A 14,686-nucleotide genomic window follows, 5' to 3' on the forward strand; every position below is an offset into this window, starting at 1 on the left:
TGGTCAAAGCACCTCACCAATATTAACTCATTTAATCCTCACAAAGGCTCTATGGAGTAGGTACTATGAGCATCTGTTTTACTTGTGAAGCAACTGAGGCACAGAGTGGTTAAGTAACATGCCCAAGGTCACACAGCTAGCAAGTGATTGAATAGGAATCTTAAACCAAGGATGTTTACAGCCACAGACCAGTAGAGAGTTCCGGTTTTGAGTTTCACTCCTCTGTACTGACCCAAGAAAGATGAAAACATGTGTCCACAAAAAGGCTTGTATGTGTTCATAGCTGTGTCATTCACAATAACCCCCATAGTGGAAATAATCCCAATGACCACTAACTGGTGGGTAGATAAACAGAATGTGACCTAGCCACACAATGGAAGACTATTCAGCCAGAAAAGGAACCAAGTGCCAACATAGACTATAGCGCAGTAAACCTCAAAGATTGTGCAGTGAAAGAAGCTCCATGCAAAGGACCACATATGCTACCACTCCGTTTCTGGAAAATCTATACAGAGGGTAGATCAGCAGTGGTCTGGGGCTGGGTGGGAATGGGATTTAACTGAAAGGTGGGACAGGGATCTTTTTTGGGGGTGATAGAAACATATGAAACCTAGCTTGTGGTGATGGCTGCACAACTAGGAAAACTGACTAGACACCATTGAATTGTGCACTTTAAATGTGTGCATTTTATGATATATAAACTATACCTCAATAACGCTAATAAACAAAAGCAAAGAGGACTGCCGTAACTGGTTTGGCTCAGTGGATAGAGCGTCGGCCTGCAGACTGAAAGGTCCCAGGTTCGAGTCCAGTCAAGGGCATATACCTTGGTTGCAGGCACATCCCCAGTAGGAGGTGTGCAGGAGGCAGCTGATTGCTGTTTCTCTCTCATCGATGTTTCTAACTCTCTATCCCTCTCTCTTCCTCTCTGTAAAAAATCAACAAAATATTAAAAAAAGCAAAGAGGACTGATACTGGTCATAAAGGCCCTTCCTCCTGTTCTTGCTGGTTTACACACACATGAAGATCCTTCAGAGGAACAGGAGGGAGGGTTTCAGACAAAGAAGTTGCTCGAAGCTTTTGGCTCTCCTTTTAGGCTCTGAGAGCCTTTGGGCATTTGCGTGGAAAAGGCCCACTGTGTCCACCCTGAGATTTCTGTTTTGCAAAGAGTAATTATATACAGGGGAATTTTCTACCCAAAATGAGACCTCTTTTTTTATTATTCCCCAAACATCCCAGCATCATTTTGCAATGCAAAATCCATGCCTCCTCAAGCCAATTACTTGGGAAAATTTGATATGTGATAATGAATTATACATGTCTTTTCTTTGTGATTTTTTTTTTTCCTTGAGGATGCTAATTATGAGATAAATTGTTGGGGGTTTTATGCCTTGAAATAAGTTCTTGTCATATCAAGAGTCCCTCTTGCTACATTTTGCCAAGCTAATCGGTGGTTTCCAAAGAGGAGGATTTAAGTCATTTTCAATTAAGGTAATAAAAAAATGTTCCAGTCATACATACATATATACATACTCACATACCTGTTTGAATAAATAAAAATAAAAATAATAAAAATAAATAAATATATCAGAAACAATGAAAATCCAATACACTCTTCCTTTGGCAGATTATGGTGGAGTCCTTGATGCAATCTTTTTCCATTTTGAGTGCATGTACCTCCCTGGTTTACAACTGAAAAGTCATTTCTAATGTATAAAAGTTCCCTTTAGATAGGGAATGTGTCTCTATTATGGGCGTCCAATGGCCAACATACAGTAATTCTCTTGTTGAATAAAAGTCTTCCAAAGCTGAGACAGTAATCACCCAAACTAAGGCCAAATCTGTCCACTGCACAGCTTGGTGCTGCAAGGACAGAGAATAATTATCTGGCTTTTATAGCTTATTTCAGAGCTATAAAATCACAAGCACTGTTTCATAATTTCATTAAGCAAGATCTTTGTGATCCTTTTATTATACTTTAGGGCAGTGGTCGGCAAACTCATTAGTCAACAAAGCCAAATATCAACAGTTTAACGATTGAAATTTCTTTTGAGAGCCGAAAACTGACTTCTGTGCATGGGCCATGAAGTTTCAATCGCACTGTACGTGCGCCCACACGTGGTATTTTGTGGAAGAGCCACACTCAAGGGGCCAAAGAGCCGCATGTGGCTTGCGAGCCGCAGTTTGCCGACCACTGCTTTAGGGGATCATAAATCTTTACTTACCTAAAATTAGTACGGAACTTCTTCCCAAAGATGAAAATTTTTGCTATAGTTGCTTTTAAGCAGGAATTTCGAAAAGCCATAGGTAGCTTTTTTTAATTATATATTTTTATTGTTTCAGAGAGGAAGGGAGAGGGAAAGAGAGAAACATCAATGATGAGAGAAAATCATTGATTGGCTGCCTCCTGCATGCCCCCCTACTAGGAATTGAGCCCACAACCCGGGCATATGCCCTTGACCGGAATCGATCCTGTGACCCTTTAGTCCGAAGGCTGATGCTGTATCCACTGAGCCAAACCGGCTAGGGCCACAGGTAGCTTTTGAGCACCATACTACTCATCTGTCCATCTGTCTTGTAAATGGAAAGCTAGCTGGCAAATTTTAGACCACTCTGTGACTCCAGTACCTCTCAACACTTAAATGATCCATCACTGACACATGGAAAAGAAGCTCCAATTACTCGAACCCACTTAGAGAACCATATTCCTGTCCTTGGAAATGTAATCCTATCAAAGCATGAGGTACCAGAATTCACTCAAGTAACAGGCTATTTTTATGATAGACCAATAAGATATCCTACTAAGTTGTCTGAGGAACACTGTTGTTCAGAATTATCCATGATTCCAAATTACATGCTGCTAAACTTGAAAGAGATGCCACCATTTTGCTGATTGCTTAGAAACCCTCAGAAACCTCAGCACTACACTGACCCAAAATTTGAAGGCAAAGAAGAAAGGCAATCTTGTTGCCACAGTAGCTGGCTAAGTGCGTCATTATGACAAAGTTAAAAAAATTTGAAATTTGAGACAATACACTGTTCACTTCAATTATCAACTGCCCACACGCCAGCTCTGCTTACCAGCAAAAGTCTCTGCACATGCATTCACTCCTATAAGACGTTTAGAAGTTCCAAAATCGGAGATTTTCACCACTCCACTATAGGTATTCACCAGAACATTATCACCCTGTAGAAAAGAAAGAACATCAAATGCTTAAAGACAGATTTCAAAAACAAAAACAAAAGCAAAACAGATTTGGACCTTATGAAACAGTGATCTGAGATGCATTTAACAAGACCTCTTTGGCTCAGACAAGCAAATTACCTTTATGTCTCTGTGCACAATGTGGTTTTTGTGGAGATAGTTAAGGCCTTCCAGGATCTGCTTAGTGTAAACCTTGAGGGTGGACTCCTTTATCGGCCCCCAATTTGATTGCAAAAGAGAAGAAAGGCTTCCTGGAAATGGACACAGCAGAAAACTCATCAGGGTGACGAAGATTAAGTTCTAAGAGTGCAGGGAAATAAAGTCAGGTGATGTTTTGATCCTAATATAAGCACTCCCACCAAAATCTTTGCAGCTGGGCTAAATGCAATGCCTTTTCCTCCATCTGTTGCCTGTTTCCAAATGAGTGAGCGCTGCAGCCAGAGAAGGGACTAGAAGTGAATCAGCACATCAGCCTGACCAGAGGAGGTGGAGAGTGAATTGGAACCACTTGTGACCCTGGAAATTCAGGGGGGCCACCTTTGGGTTTAGCTCTGTTCAGCTGCACCAAGTCAGAAGAAGAGTGCAACAGTTGTTCTCTGACCTTAGGATGGCTGGCCCAACACTGTAGATCCTGGATATATGTCTCAGCCACTCAGCTTGGATCAAAGCCACATCTTACACCTCACCCTGAGTTCCGAGGTGGACAGGACCAGAGGGAGGGGCTTTTTAGGGCAACAGGGACCAGGATCAGCGGAGGCTGGGTCTCTCCATCCTCATTATGAGAAGTCCCCAATGCCAGTTCATAGGGACAGTGACATCTTAGCAACCCCTCTGCAATTATACTATTAAACATTAAACCTTTAGGCCCAAAGTAAACCTCCCTTCACTTTATTCTGATCCTGTTTCAGAGCTCTTTACCCAGAGTGGTGGGGGAAAAAACCACACACCTCGTTATGCCTCAGTTTGCCCATCTGCAAAAGGGGATGTACACATCTATTGTCATCCTTAAACCTCACACCTAGAATATTAATTAACGTGAATAGTAACTGACATATTTTCTGTTAGACTATGAGTAACCTGAGGGAAGAGGAAACTTTATTTCTCTTTAATGTAATCCTCAAAATCAAGCCCACTGTCTGGCTCTTAATATATATTAGTTAGGCTCCTACTATAATAGTAGGCTCTTAATACTTGTTAGTTGAATGAGTAAATACAGATTTCTAACTGAAGTTTTTACATTTGTATCGAGATTGTAATTATCATTATTAATTTTTAAATTATTTAAATGAAGACTTACTGAGTTCTTGCTCTCTGCCACACACCATTTTAAGAGCTTTACATACATTTTCTCATTCAATCCACCCAAACCCTCACTAAGATAGGGTCAATATTCCTCCAATAATTATTACCACACCTGTGGACGAAAAGGGGCCACATGCTAACCTAACTCAGGAAAGGCCTGCGTGGAGGCCTTGCAAACTCAAGAGACCTAAAGTAACCACAAAGGATGGTCTGAAATGAAAACCTTTAATGAAAAAGCAATTTACAGTGGGTAGTCAGGTCCTAGGCCAGTATCTTCCCTGACAAGATCAACTATGATCTTTCCTGAGCCTATTATCTTTTTGCATCTAAGATAACTTACCTGTGGAATGTCAAGGTAACTTTAACTTCCCTTTTTCTGGACCCCTCAGGGCACAGCCATGGCGCCCTGACTGAGACCACAGATTCCCTCATTGTTATTGTTATCAAGTTAATTGTTGACTGTTAACTACCTTACACCCACCTGAGTAAAGAAGCATGTGTCTATCATTTTACTATTTATCCAATCCCAGAGGTTTCCCCCATTTGCTTTCTCCCACCTCCCTAATCTATCACCAAATGGATTTTATGTAACCCACTTATGTCTCCTCCTTTGACTGTAATGTATAAAACAAGGTGAGCCCTAGCCAGTCTGGCTCAGTGGATAGAGCATCGGCCTGCGGACTGAAGGGTCCCAGGTTCTATTTTGGTCAAGAGCACATTCGTAAGTTATGTTGCAGGCTCGATTCCCCAGTAGGAGGCATGCAGGAGGCAGCCAATCGATTCTTTCTCATCATTCATGTTTCTATTTCTCTCTCCTCCTTCCCTCTCTGAAATAAACAAAAATATATTAAAACAAGGTGAAAAACCGCCATTCTTTGGAGCACTATCTTAATACGTTGAGATTCTGCTTCCTGGAAAATGTCAACAGTTTGGCTCAAATAAACTCACAAAATTTCTTTACAGGTTTTAATGTGTGTGATTTTTTTTTTACGTTAACACACCAATTACTGTAGTAACTAGAGGCCCGGTGCAGGGGGGGAGGGGTCCCTCAGCCTGGGCCACAGGCGCAGGCACCCTGGGACCATGGGGTGTGAGGTTTGTCCCTCTCCTGGGCCAAAGGTGCAGGTGCAGCCGCTGGCACCCAGGACCACTGGTGCCCAGGACCGAGGGGCGGGCAACTTGTCCCTCTCCTGGGCCGAAGCCTGGCTGGTCCTCATTCCTCTCTCGCGAGCTCATTTTGTGCCTGTCTGGTTCCCATTCCTCTCTCCCCAGTGTTGAATGTCTGAGCCATTACAGTGTGAGGGCATGAGGGCATGATGACCATTTGCATATTAGCTCTTTATTATATAGGATTGTTATTACTCCAATTTATATTTCATTTAGTCAATCAGAAAACTGAGGGCACAGAGAAGTAAAGAATTTGCCTGAGGTCACACAACTTGCAGACAGACCAATTCAAATTAGACGATCTGGCTCCAGACACAAGGAACTCATCCTCTTGTACCATACTGCTGCTTTGGGGGATTTTGTAGCTAAAGCACTGGTGTTCGATTTCACTGTCAACATGTTATTTTACAATGTCATTTTAATAAACCTCTGTCCTGCTTTGTCAAAACCACCTTTAAACTCCTAGACTGTGAAGGCCTCAAGACTGGAGACTATGCTTTACTCATCTCTGTCTCCATCACTCAGCCCCAGTAAACCCTCAATGAATATTTGATGATTAAATTAAGAAACCAGAAATTGACTGTTTGTGACATTGGAAAGTGGCATCCAACTCCTCTGAGAAATAAATGCTGCTTTTCCACACCTGAGAGGCCTGTCATTCTTTAAATGGCAGGATGGATAATGATGTGCATATTATATCCCATCAGTGATTTTCAGAGTGTGAGACCAGAAGACCAGCGACTACTCACCCCCAGGCACCTGCTCCATGAATATCTTAATGTAGCCATTTTCAGAAACAGAGCCCAGGTACTGAACGACATTGCGGTGCTTGAGGTTCTTATGCAGGGCTATTTCCTCATGAAAAGACTGGGAGTGCCTAGTAGGAAAAACATAGCCATTGTCACCTGCCAAATGCCAGGGGCTTAGGGTCCACATTATATCACCAGTACCTGCCCTATTGCTGGCCATCACTTCTTTCTGGAAACTTTTCCTCCCTTGGATCCCATGAGCCTAATCAGCTTCCCACTTGTACATGAGGGGTAATAATACCAGCCACACAGGGCTGCTGGGGACCAAAGTGGGTCAAATTTCTCAGACACTCATGGAGTGCCTGCTGTGTGGTAGGTACTCATTAAATGGCTGCTGTTGTTATTATCACTAGTGTGTTAAGGCCTGAACTCTTTAACCATCCTTGGCCTCTCTCACCAGCCCCCATGAAGGATAGTGTTCTAGAAGGTTCTGTCCTCCAGCATTCTAGTCTCATTCTGCAGACTCACTCTAGAGTATAGCAGAAGCCACCTAATGGACCTCCCTGTCCCAGCTTCTGGCCTCTTTAAGTTGATTCTATCCCTAGCCACCATACTCCCTCCTCCTAAAACATGTATCTCATAATTTAATTTCCCTTCACAAAGTCCACATAAAGACCATATTGCTTAACATGGCACAAAAGAGCCTTCAAACTCAGGTCAGACTACATCGTTTAAAATTTTTGCCTCATCTCAAGAACCCTTTACTGCCACTTTCTATATTCAAGTCACAACAGACAATTTGTTGTTCTCTGAATACACCATGCTTAACAGCACTGTTCTTCCCACAGCATAGAATGCCCTGGCCTCCTTTTCTACCAAGCAAACTCCTAGTCATCCCTCAAAGATGATTTATTTTCTCAAACTTGCCACAACTCACCCAGGAAAAGTAATTAATTCCTTTCCTATGCTCTACAAACTCTCTGTGTACCCCCTTTTTTTATATATATAACACTTGTCACTCTAGCTTCCAGGCAGGTTTCTGTATTCCCTACCAAACTAGGAGAACCCTGGGATAAGGACAGTATCCTAGTAACCTTTTAGTCTCCAGTGCCAACCCAGAATCTGGCACAGAGAAAGTGGCAAATATCATAAGTTCAGGCTGTAAATTTAGGAAATAGGGCAAAACAGTCTCTAAAGTCCCTTCTAGCTCTGAATCCCAATGAAAAGCTGAAACAACTATAGCAATCAGTTGAAGGAGACGGTACATGCCAGCAATCCTCCCCACCCCCCAAAAAAAAACACACACACACTTCATAGTCAACACTGCAATGTACTTATTTAGAATTAGGTGGGAAATAAATTTTAAAAGGAATAATCATTTAATTAGACTCTAAAAATGTTGAAGATATGAGTTAGGCTGGAAGAGGTTAATGGGGGGGGGGGTGGAAAACGAGGACCTATGTAATACTTTCAACAATAAAGATTTTTTAAAAGTTCTAAAAAAAATAAATGAGTTAGTATTACTGGTGATAAAACACACACACACACACACACACACACACACACACACACACACACAAAAACAAAACCCAAAATCTATGTGTGGGGTTGAAAGGCAGGGTATAAAAGAAGTCTGTATTGCAAAAAGCTAATTTTTTTTTAAACCACATTTCATTTTCTGTAATGATACACCTGAATAAGTGTTAGCTATTTAAAATGGTTACAATGTGAATTAAACCACAGAGTCACTATGTAAAAATATAAAACTGCAGACCTAGTTGATGGGTGGAAATAAAACTAGTTTTCTTTTAAAGTATGACTGCAATCCCCATGCCTCTTGGTTCCATTTTCTCTATTTATAATATGCAGAGAACAAAAGTAAATCACCCTTATTACAAGAGAATTGCAAATTTTTTGATGACATAATGTTCTCATCCTTAAATCCTTTGCACCATTGGTGGTGGTCATGGGATTTGGTTGTGGAGGTAATGACTGAAGAAATGTGGAAGGTCTGCCCCACTTGCCTGCAATCTTTCTCTGGGATTTCTTTGATGGCTATCCGTATTTGATTACTCAGGTCTCTCCCGGCATACACGATCCCGTATGAGCCTTTCCCCAGCACAACTCGATTACCATTCAGATCAAGGTCATACTCATACTAAAGAAGGAAAAGCAAGATAAAAAAAGCACACCACTTGTGGAGAAGTTCCATAACAGCCCAAACATTGTACTACAATTTTTATTTTTTAATTATTTTTTATTATGTCTTTATTGATTTCAGAGAGGAAGGGAGAAGGGAGAGAGAGATAGAAACATCAATGATGAGAGAGAATCATTGATTGGCTGCCTCATACATGTCCCCTACTGGGGATCAAGTCCGCAACCTGGGCATGTGCCCTTGACCAGAATCAAACCTGGGATCCTTCAGTCCACAGGTTGATGCTCTATCCACTGAGCCAAACCAGGTAGGGCTGTACTGCAATTTTTAAAAACTTCTGAAGCCTAAGGAAAAAAAATGGAAAAAAAAACCCCAAAACTTCTGAAGCCTGGCTGGTGTGGTTCAGTGGCTGAGCTTCGATCCATGAACTAGGAAGTCATAGTTCCATTCCTGGTCAGGGCTTAATCCTCAGTAGGGGGCTTGCAGGAGGCAGCTGACCAATGATTCTCTCTCATCATTGGTGTTTCTATCTCTCTCCCCCTCTCTGAAATCAATAAAAATATATTTAAAAAATAAATAAGAACTTATGAATAATGTCCAGTACCAAGCAAGTCACATTTCTTAGGTTATGTTCTTTTAATTAAATACTTATTTTAAAGGGGTAGAATTCTTAGTTACCCATATATTCATAACATGATTTTATGAAATAGAATCCAAGAAATTAAAAAATATGGCTCATCTGAAACTTAGTTGGCTCACCCTTTGGAGATTACTCCCATTTTAATGCTGCAATTTAAAAATGGTTCTTAGCATGTTAACTACCCCAAACAGGTGTTTTCCTGCATGATCCCTTACCAACTTGTTAGAAAACAAACCTCTTTATTTAACCCAGAAAGAATGGGAAGGTCAATAAAATTAAATTTGTCTTAATACAAAGTACATATGCTGGGCCTCCTCTCCTCCTTTGGATGTATAAATCCAGCATTACATATACTGTACATATTAACCTATAATTAGGAGCTATTTTGTTTTCCAAAACTTATCATCAAAAGTTGGTGCGCATTTGCATTCTAGTTCAGCGGTCGCCAATTGGTGGTCCGCAGACCACTGGTGGTCCATGAAGTCCGAAAGGTTGGCGACCACTGTTCTAGTTGATTCTTCTTAAGGATTAAAAGAAATGGAGCTCTATGCTGAGCAATACTTACATAAAGCAGAAGCAACAACGGATTATTTCTGTTGCTTCTTATGCTCTACTGTGCTGACTTATGGAAGTACAGAGAACAGCGTGCATGCATGCTTCTTTCCATCTACTTCTAGAGGTGCTCATGACAATTAAGGTTACTAATGAGTCCCCATTACTGTCTGATTAAACCAGACATCATCAGTCTGCTCCATAAAAGGTTTTTATCGCACACCTTTCTCTGGCCCACATCTGTTACCTTCAAAGTACATTCCTTAGTTCATTCCTACAATAAACATTGATTCTAAGCTAAGAATTCAAATACCTGACTCAATTATTAAAATGACCCCTTTATATATTTTTCTGAAAGAAGCTTCAAGGAATTAATTTCAGTGTAATTTGAAAGTATAATAAAATTCCATTAAATTGTAATCATTGGGAGAACCTGAATTAATGGCAAATCTGAATAATTGAGCAAGATTTAAATATATGTGTAATGGTGTACTACAACTGTGCTGTTCAAAAGAGCTTATGATGATCCTATTTTCTTAAAAATGATTTGAAAATTGTTATATTTAATTTATTATATGCAAGTAGCTATAACTAAAGTCATTGTAGGCATAAATGAAAAAGTCTGCTTCTAGTTGGTCAACCATTTATCTTGTAATCTCACGAACATGATTAATTGGCTTAGAAAAAACTTATCCAGAGGTTGTGTATAACAGAAAATTTTAGTCTAGTCCATGCCAAAGTTTTCTTAAACATCCTGGCTGAGAATTTTTCTACAGAGAAGCATTAAACTTAATCTCTGAAAGCCATGGATAGTGATGGTTAGCTCGTTCATAAATGAGTATTTTTAAATATACATATAAACATTTTTCACAAAAAATGCCGTATTTTCTTTAAGCATCAAAGATACAAAAAAATAACTTTTTCCATGTTCTAGGTATTCTGTGACTCACCTCTAAGGTGTCCCCATCAGTGTCTTCTTCCAGCTGCACTGTATTGACCACTTCATTTGTTATCATCTCTTTGACCAAAGAACAAAATCTACAACAGCAAATGTCACAAAGATGCTGCTAATTATGATCACTTTTATTCCATAACTTTAGCCATCTTACATTAAACTACAATAAAATATAAAACAAGTTTTATAAGTTCATGGAACAATCAATCCACTCCTTGATTTGACATGGTACTTTAATGGTTACCTAATCTAGTTCAAATACTGACATGATACTTGAATCCCTTCTATACAGTATCCCCACCAACTGGCTAGCCAATTGATGCTTGAACACTCTAGTGATGGAGAAGTCGTTACCACATAAGGCACCTCATTCTTTGAAAAACTCAATGAGAAATGCTTCACTTATATTGAACTAAGACTTCTTTTATGTGGGTCTCATCCACAGACTCCTTAGAATTAATCCCCTTTTTATATAACAGCCCATTAGAAAAAGTACTTAATTTTACTATGTCCCTATTAAGTTTTTCCTCCTTGTTCCCTCAGTGTTTCCCCCAGGACTTGTTTGTGAGTCATTCCACTAACATAATTCTTCAAAAGTGTTCCTGGACTACTCTTTAAGTCTGTCCCCGTGACAGTGTTCCAGGGATGATTTAATCATTACTAAGGACAGTGGGGCCATCAACTCTCAAGTTGTAGACACTCTAGTTATTGGTTGGAAATAAGGTCTTTTACAGGGGAGGTGTGAGTAGGAAATGCACAAGGTGGCCTCATCATTCTGCTGACACAGATTAAGCTTAATATCAACTATTATGCATAAATTTTTCTCAAAAATCCTACTGGGCCATATCAGTCACTTCCTAGATTTGGATAGTTGTTTATTTGCATACAAGTGATTTGACTAATTAGAAACTTTTTTTTAGAGTTACCATAAGACCCCAACAAATTGAAATTTGGCTCTAAGAGAAATGAAAACATGTCTACACAAAAACTTATGTGCAAATGTTCATAACAGCATTATTAATAATAGCCCAAAAGTGGGAACAACCCAAATGCCTTTAATTGATGAACATATAAATTAAATGTGGTCTATCCATACAATTGAATATTCTTCAGCCACAAAAAGGTATAAAGTACTGGTACATGCTACAACACAGATGAATTGAAAATTTTATATTAAGTGGAAGAAGCCAGTCACAAAAGACCACATATTGTATTTTATTTATATGAAATTATCAAGAATAAGCAAATCTATAGAGACAGAAAGTAGATTAATGGTTGCATAGGGCTGAGGTTGAAGGGAAAATGGGGAGTGACCGTTAAATATTGAGTTTCTTTTGGGAGTGATGAAAATATTCTAAAATTAGATGTGGTGATTATTGCAAAACTGTAAATATACTAAAAAGAACATTAAATTGCATACTTTAAATGTCTGAATCATGTGGTATGTGAATCATATCTCAATAAAGCTGTAAAAATATTTTTCCTTAAGTTAAAATTTCAGGAAAGGCAGTAGAGCAAATAAATATTTTTCACAACAAAGGCCCTTTTAAAATGATTCACCATAACTAGATTGCAAATACTTGAACCAGGTATAACTCACCTATTACAGTGCTCTTCGGTGGAAAAGCAGATTTGAAAGTCATCAGAGTTATCATAGACGTGAAGAAGGCAACAATGTCCATCAAATTTGGATATGCTATAAAAATTCAAAACATTAAGAATGTTCTTATATATGTTACATTAATTTTTAAATTTAGGGAACAATCTAATAACAGCTTTTCTTCCATTTTACAAAAATTTTAAGATTTATTGTTTTAATGAATTTGAATAGTAGGGACATTTATCTTGCTTATGTTTGAGTTTATATTCATCAACTGACTTTATTATGTATTCAAGAACTTACTATATATTCATATGGGCAACAGGAAAGGGGATAAAATATAGTATTATATTTTATAATTTCACAAGACAGGAAAGGTGTTTGTGAAATAATTTATTATAATATAGGAATTTCTAGACTTAGTCTAGACCCAAATGGTCACCACTGCTGAACCGAAGAGCAAGCACCACACCTCTCCTCAGAACACCCAACCCCACCCCTTCACTAATAACAATGTCCAGGAGACCTCAGCCAAGTGTCATTACCAAGTAACTCCCAGCTTTAGTTTGGCCGAGGGTGGGGTGGGGGTGGGGGTGGGTGGGTATGGGGGGCGGGTTGTCCCCGAGAACTTGCACAGTATTGGATCAAAGAAAAAAATACTTTCTCTTTCTATAGATATCATTTCATTATTTTTTTTTGAAGTTTGAGATAAGAGAGTTTGGTCTATTACATAGAAAAAAGACACTGAAGCATGCAATAGACTGCCAATTTCAGAGGGAAGGAGGGGGCAGGAAGAGATTAACCAAAGAACTTATATGCATATATGCATAACTCATGGACAGACCATAATGCAGTGAAGGCCTGGGGAGGGGGAGGGAGCAGACTGGAGGGGGATGAATGGGGGACAAAAAGGGGATATCTACAATATTTTCAAAATAATTATAAATTTTTTAAAAATGCAAGTTAAAATACCCCTCCCCCCCCAAAAAAAAACTACTCTGTAATAACAAGCCAAGAAGTCATTACTAGCATTATGAATTAACTCAGGTAGGGTAACAAAAGAGAAAATAGTACATTTTCGATTCCCTTAACAATTAGAATAACACATTATAAATAAGTGGAAACATTAAAGTAATAAAAAATCATTATCTGTATTAAAAAATAATTACATTTTATCTTATGTTCTTACCTTATTCCCTTGATGGAAGTGGCTGCAAAATTCCATTCATGGGTTTGTTTCTGCAGGCATCAAAGATAAAAGTCAGTAGCTTGATTTTTTCCATGCAAAGAATAATTTTTGGTTTCATTCTATAGTCAATCACTTTTGCTATTTTATTTTATTATTTTTAAAAAATATATATTTTATTGATTTTTTACAGAGAGGAAGAGAGAGGGATAGAGAGTCAGAAACATCAATGAGAGAAACATCGATCAGCCGCCTCTTGCACACCCCCTACTGGGGATGTGCCCGCAACCAAGGTACATGCCCTTGACCGGAATCGAACCTGGGACCCTTGGATCCGCAGGCCGACGCTCTATCCACTGAGCCAAACCGGTTTCGGCTATTTTATTTTTTAAAAATACATATATTTTTATTGATTTCATAGAGGAAGGGAGAGGGAGATAGAAACATCAACGATGAGCAAGAGAATCACTGACTGGTGCCTCCTGCATGCCCCCTACTGAGGATCGAGCCCACATCCCGGGCATGTGCCCTGACCAGGAATCAAACTGTGACCTCCTAGTTCATAGGTCAACACTCAACCACTGAGCCACACCAACCTGGCTGCTATTTTACTTTCAATAGAGGTTTAGGGGTTAGAACAATATATTTTGCATAATTTGGAAACCAGAGGCATTTTCTAATGTATTATAAACATTCATTTGCTATCTCTAATCCAGTTTAAAGCAAATTATCTAAATTTGAAATAGAAACAATAAGCACATAAGTACACAATGACTGGCCTTTCATCTTCTGTCAACATATCAGGAACATTCTAAAATGAGTGTGAGAATAGCCGAGACTGGTTTGGCTCAGTGGATAGAGCGTCGGTCTGCGGACTGAAAGGTCCCAGGTTTGATTCCGGTCAAGGGCATGTACCTTGGTTGCGGGTCTAACTCTCTATCCCTCTCTCTTCCTCTCTGTAAAAAATCAATAAAATATATTTAAAAAAAAGAAAAGAAAAAATAAATAAATAAAATGAGTGTGAGAACAGCCCACCTAAGGTGAGTGACGTGAAAAAATGTTTGGAGAAGCAAGAATGTGGCAGACAACAGTCAGTGTTCACCAATCTTTATTTCTTTTTCTACCTGGGCACATAACTAGAACACTTTTCACAGCCTCCCTTGCAACTAGCT

The 14,686-nt window shown here is 39.2% G+C and overlaps 1 protein-coding gene across 1 annotated transcript in view; it reads right to left on the reverse strand.

The window, feature by feature from the left end:
* MAP3K15 (mitogen-activated protein kinase kinase kinase 15) overlaps window positions 1-14,686 on the reverse strand; it is a gene marked incomplete at both ends in the record, with an annotated part of 72,205 nt that overhangs the window by 19,333 nt on the left and 38,186 nt on the right. Inside the window, 7 exons of the mRNA XM_079765657.1 lie at window positions 3,082-3,187; window positions 3,326-3,456; window positions 6,424-6,541; window positions 8,444-8,581; window positions 10,724-10,811; window positions 12,329-12,424; window positions 13,518-13,567. Of these exons, the coding sequence (XP_079621783.1) occupies window positions 3,082-3,187; window positions 3,326-3,456; window positions 6,424-6,541; window positions 8,444-8,581; window positions 10,724-10,811; window positions 12,329-12,424; window positions 13,518-13,567 (727 nt within the window). The remainder of the gene's footprint in view (window positions 1-3,081; window positions 3,188-3,325; window positions 3,457-6,423; window positions 6,542-8,443; window positions 8,582-10,723; window positions 10,812-12,328; window positions 12,425-13,517; window positions 13,568-14,686) is intronic.

Source organism: Cnephaeus nilssonii (assembly GCF_951640355.1).
Source record: "Cnephaeus nilssonii genome assembly, chromosome: X".
NCBI lineage: Eukaryota > Metazoa > Chordata > Mammalia > Chiroptera > Vespertilionidae > Cnephaeus > Cnephaeus nilssonii.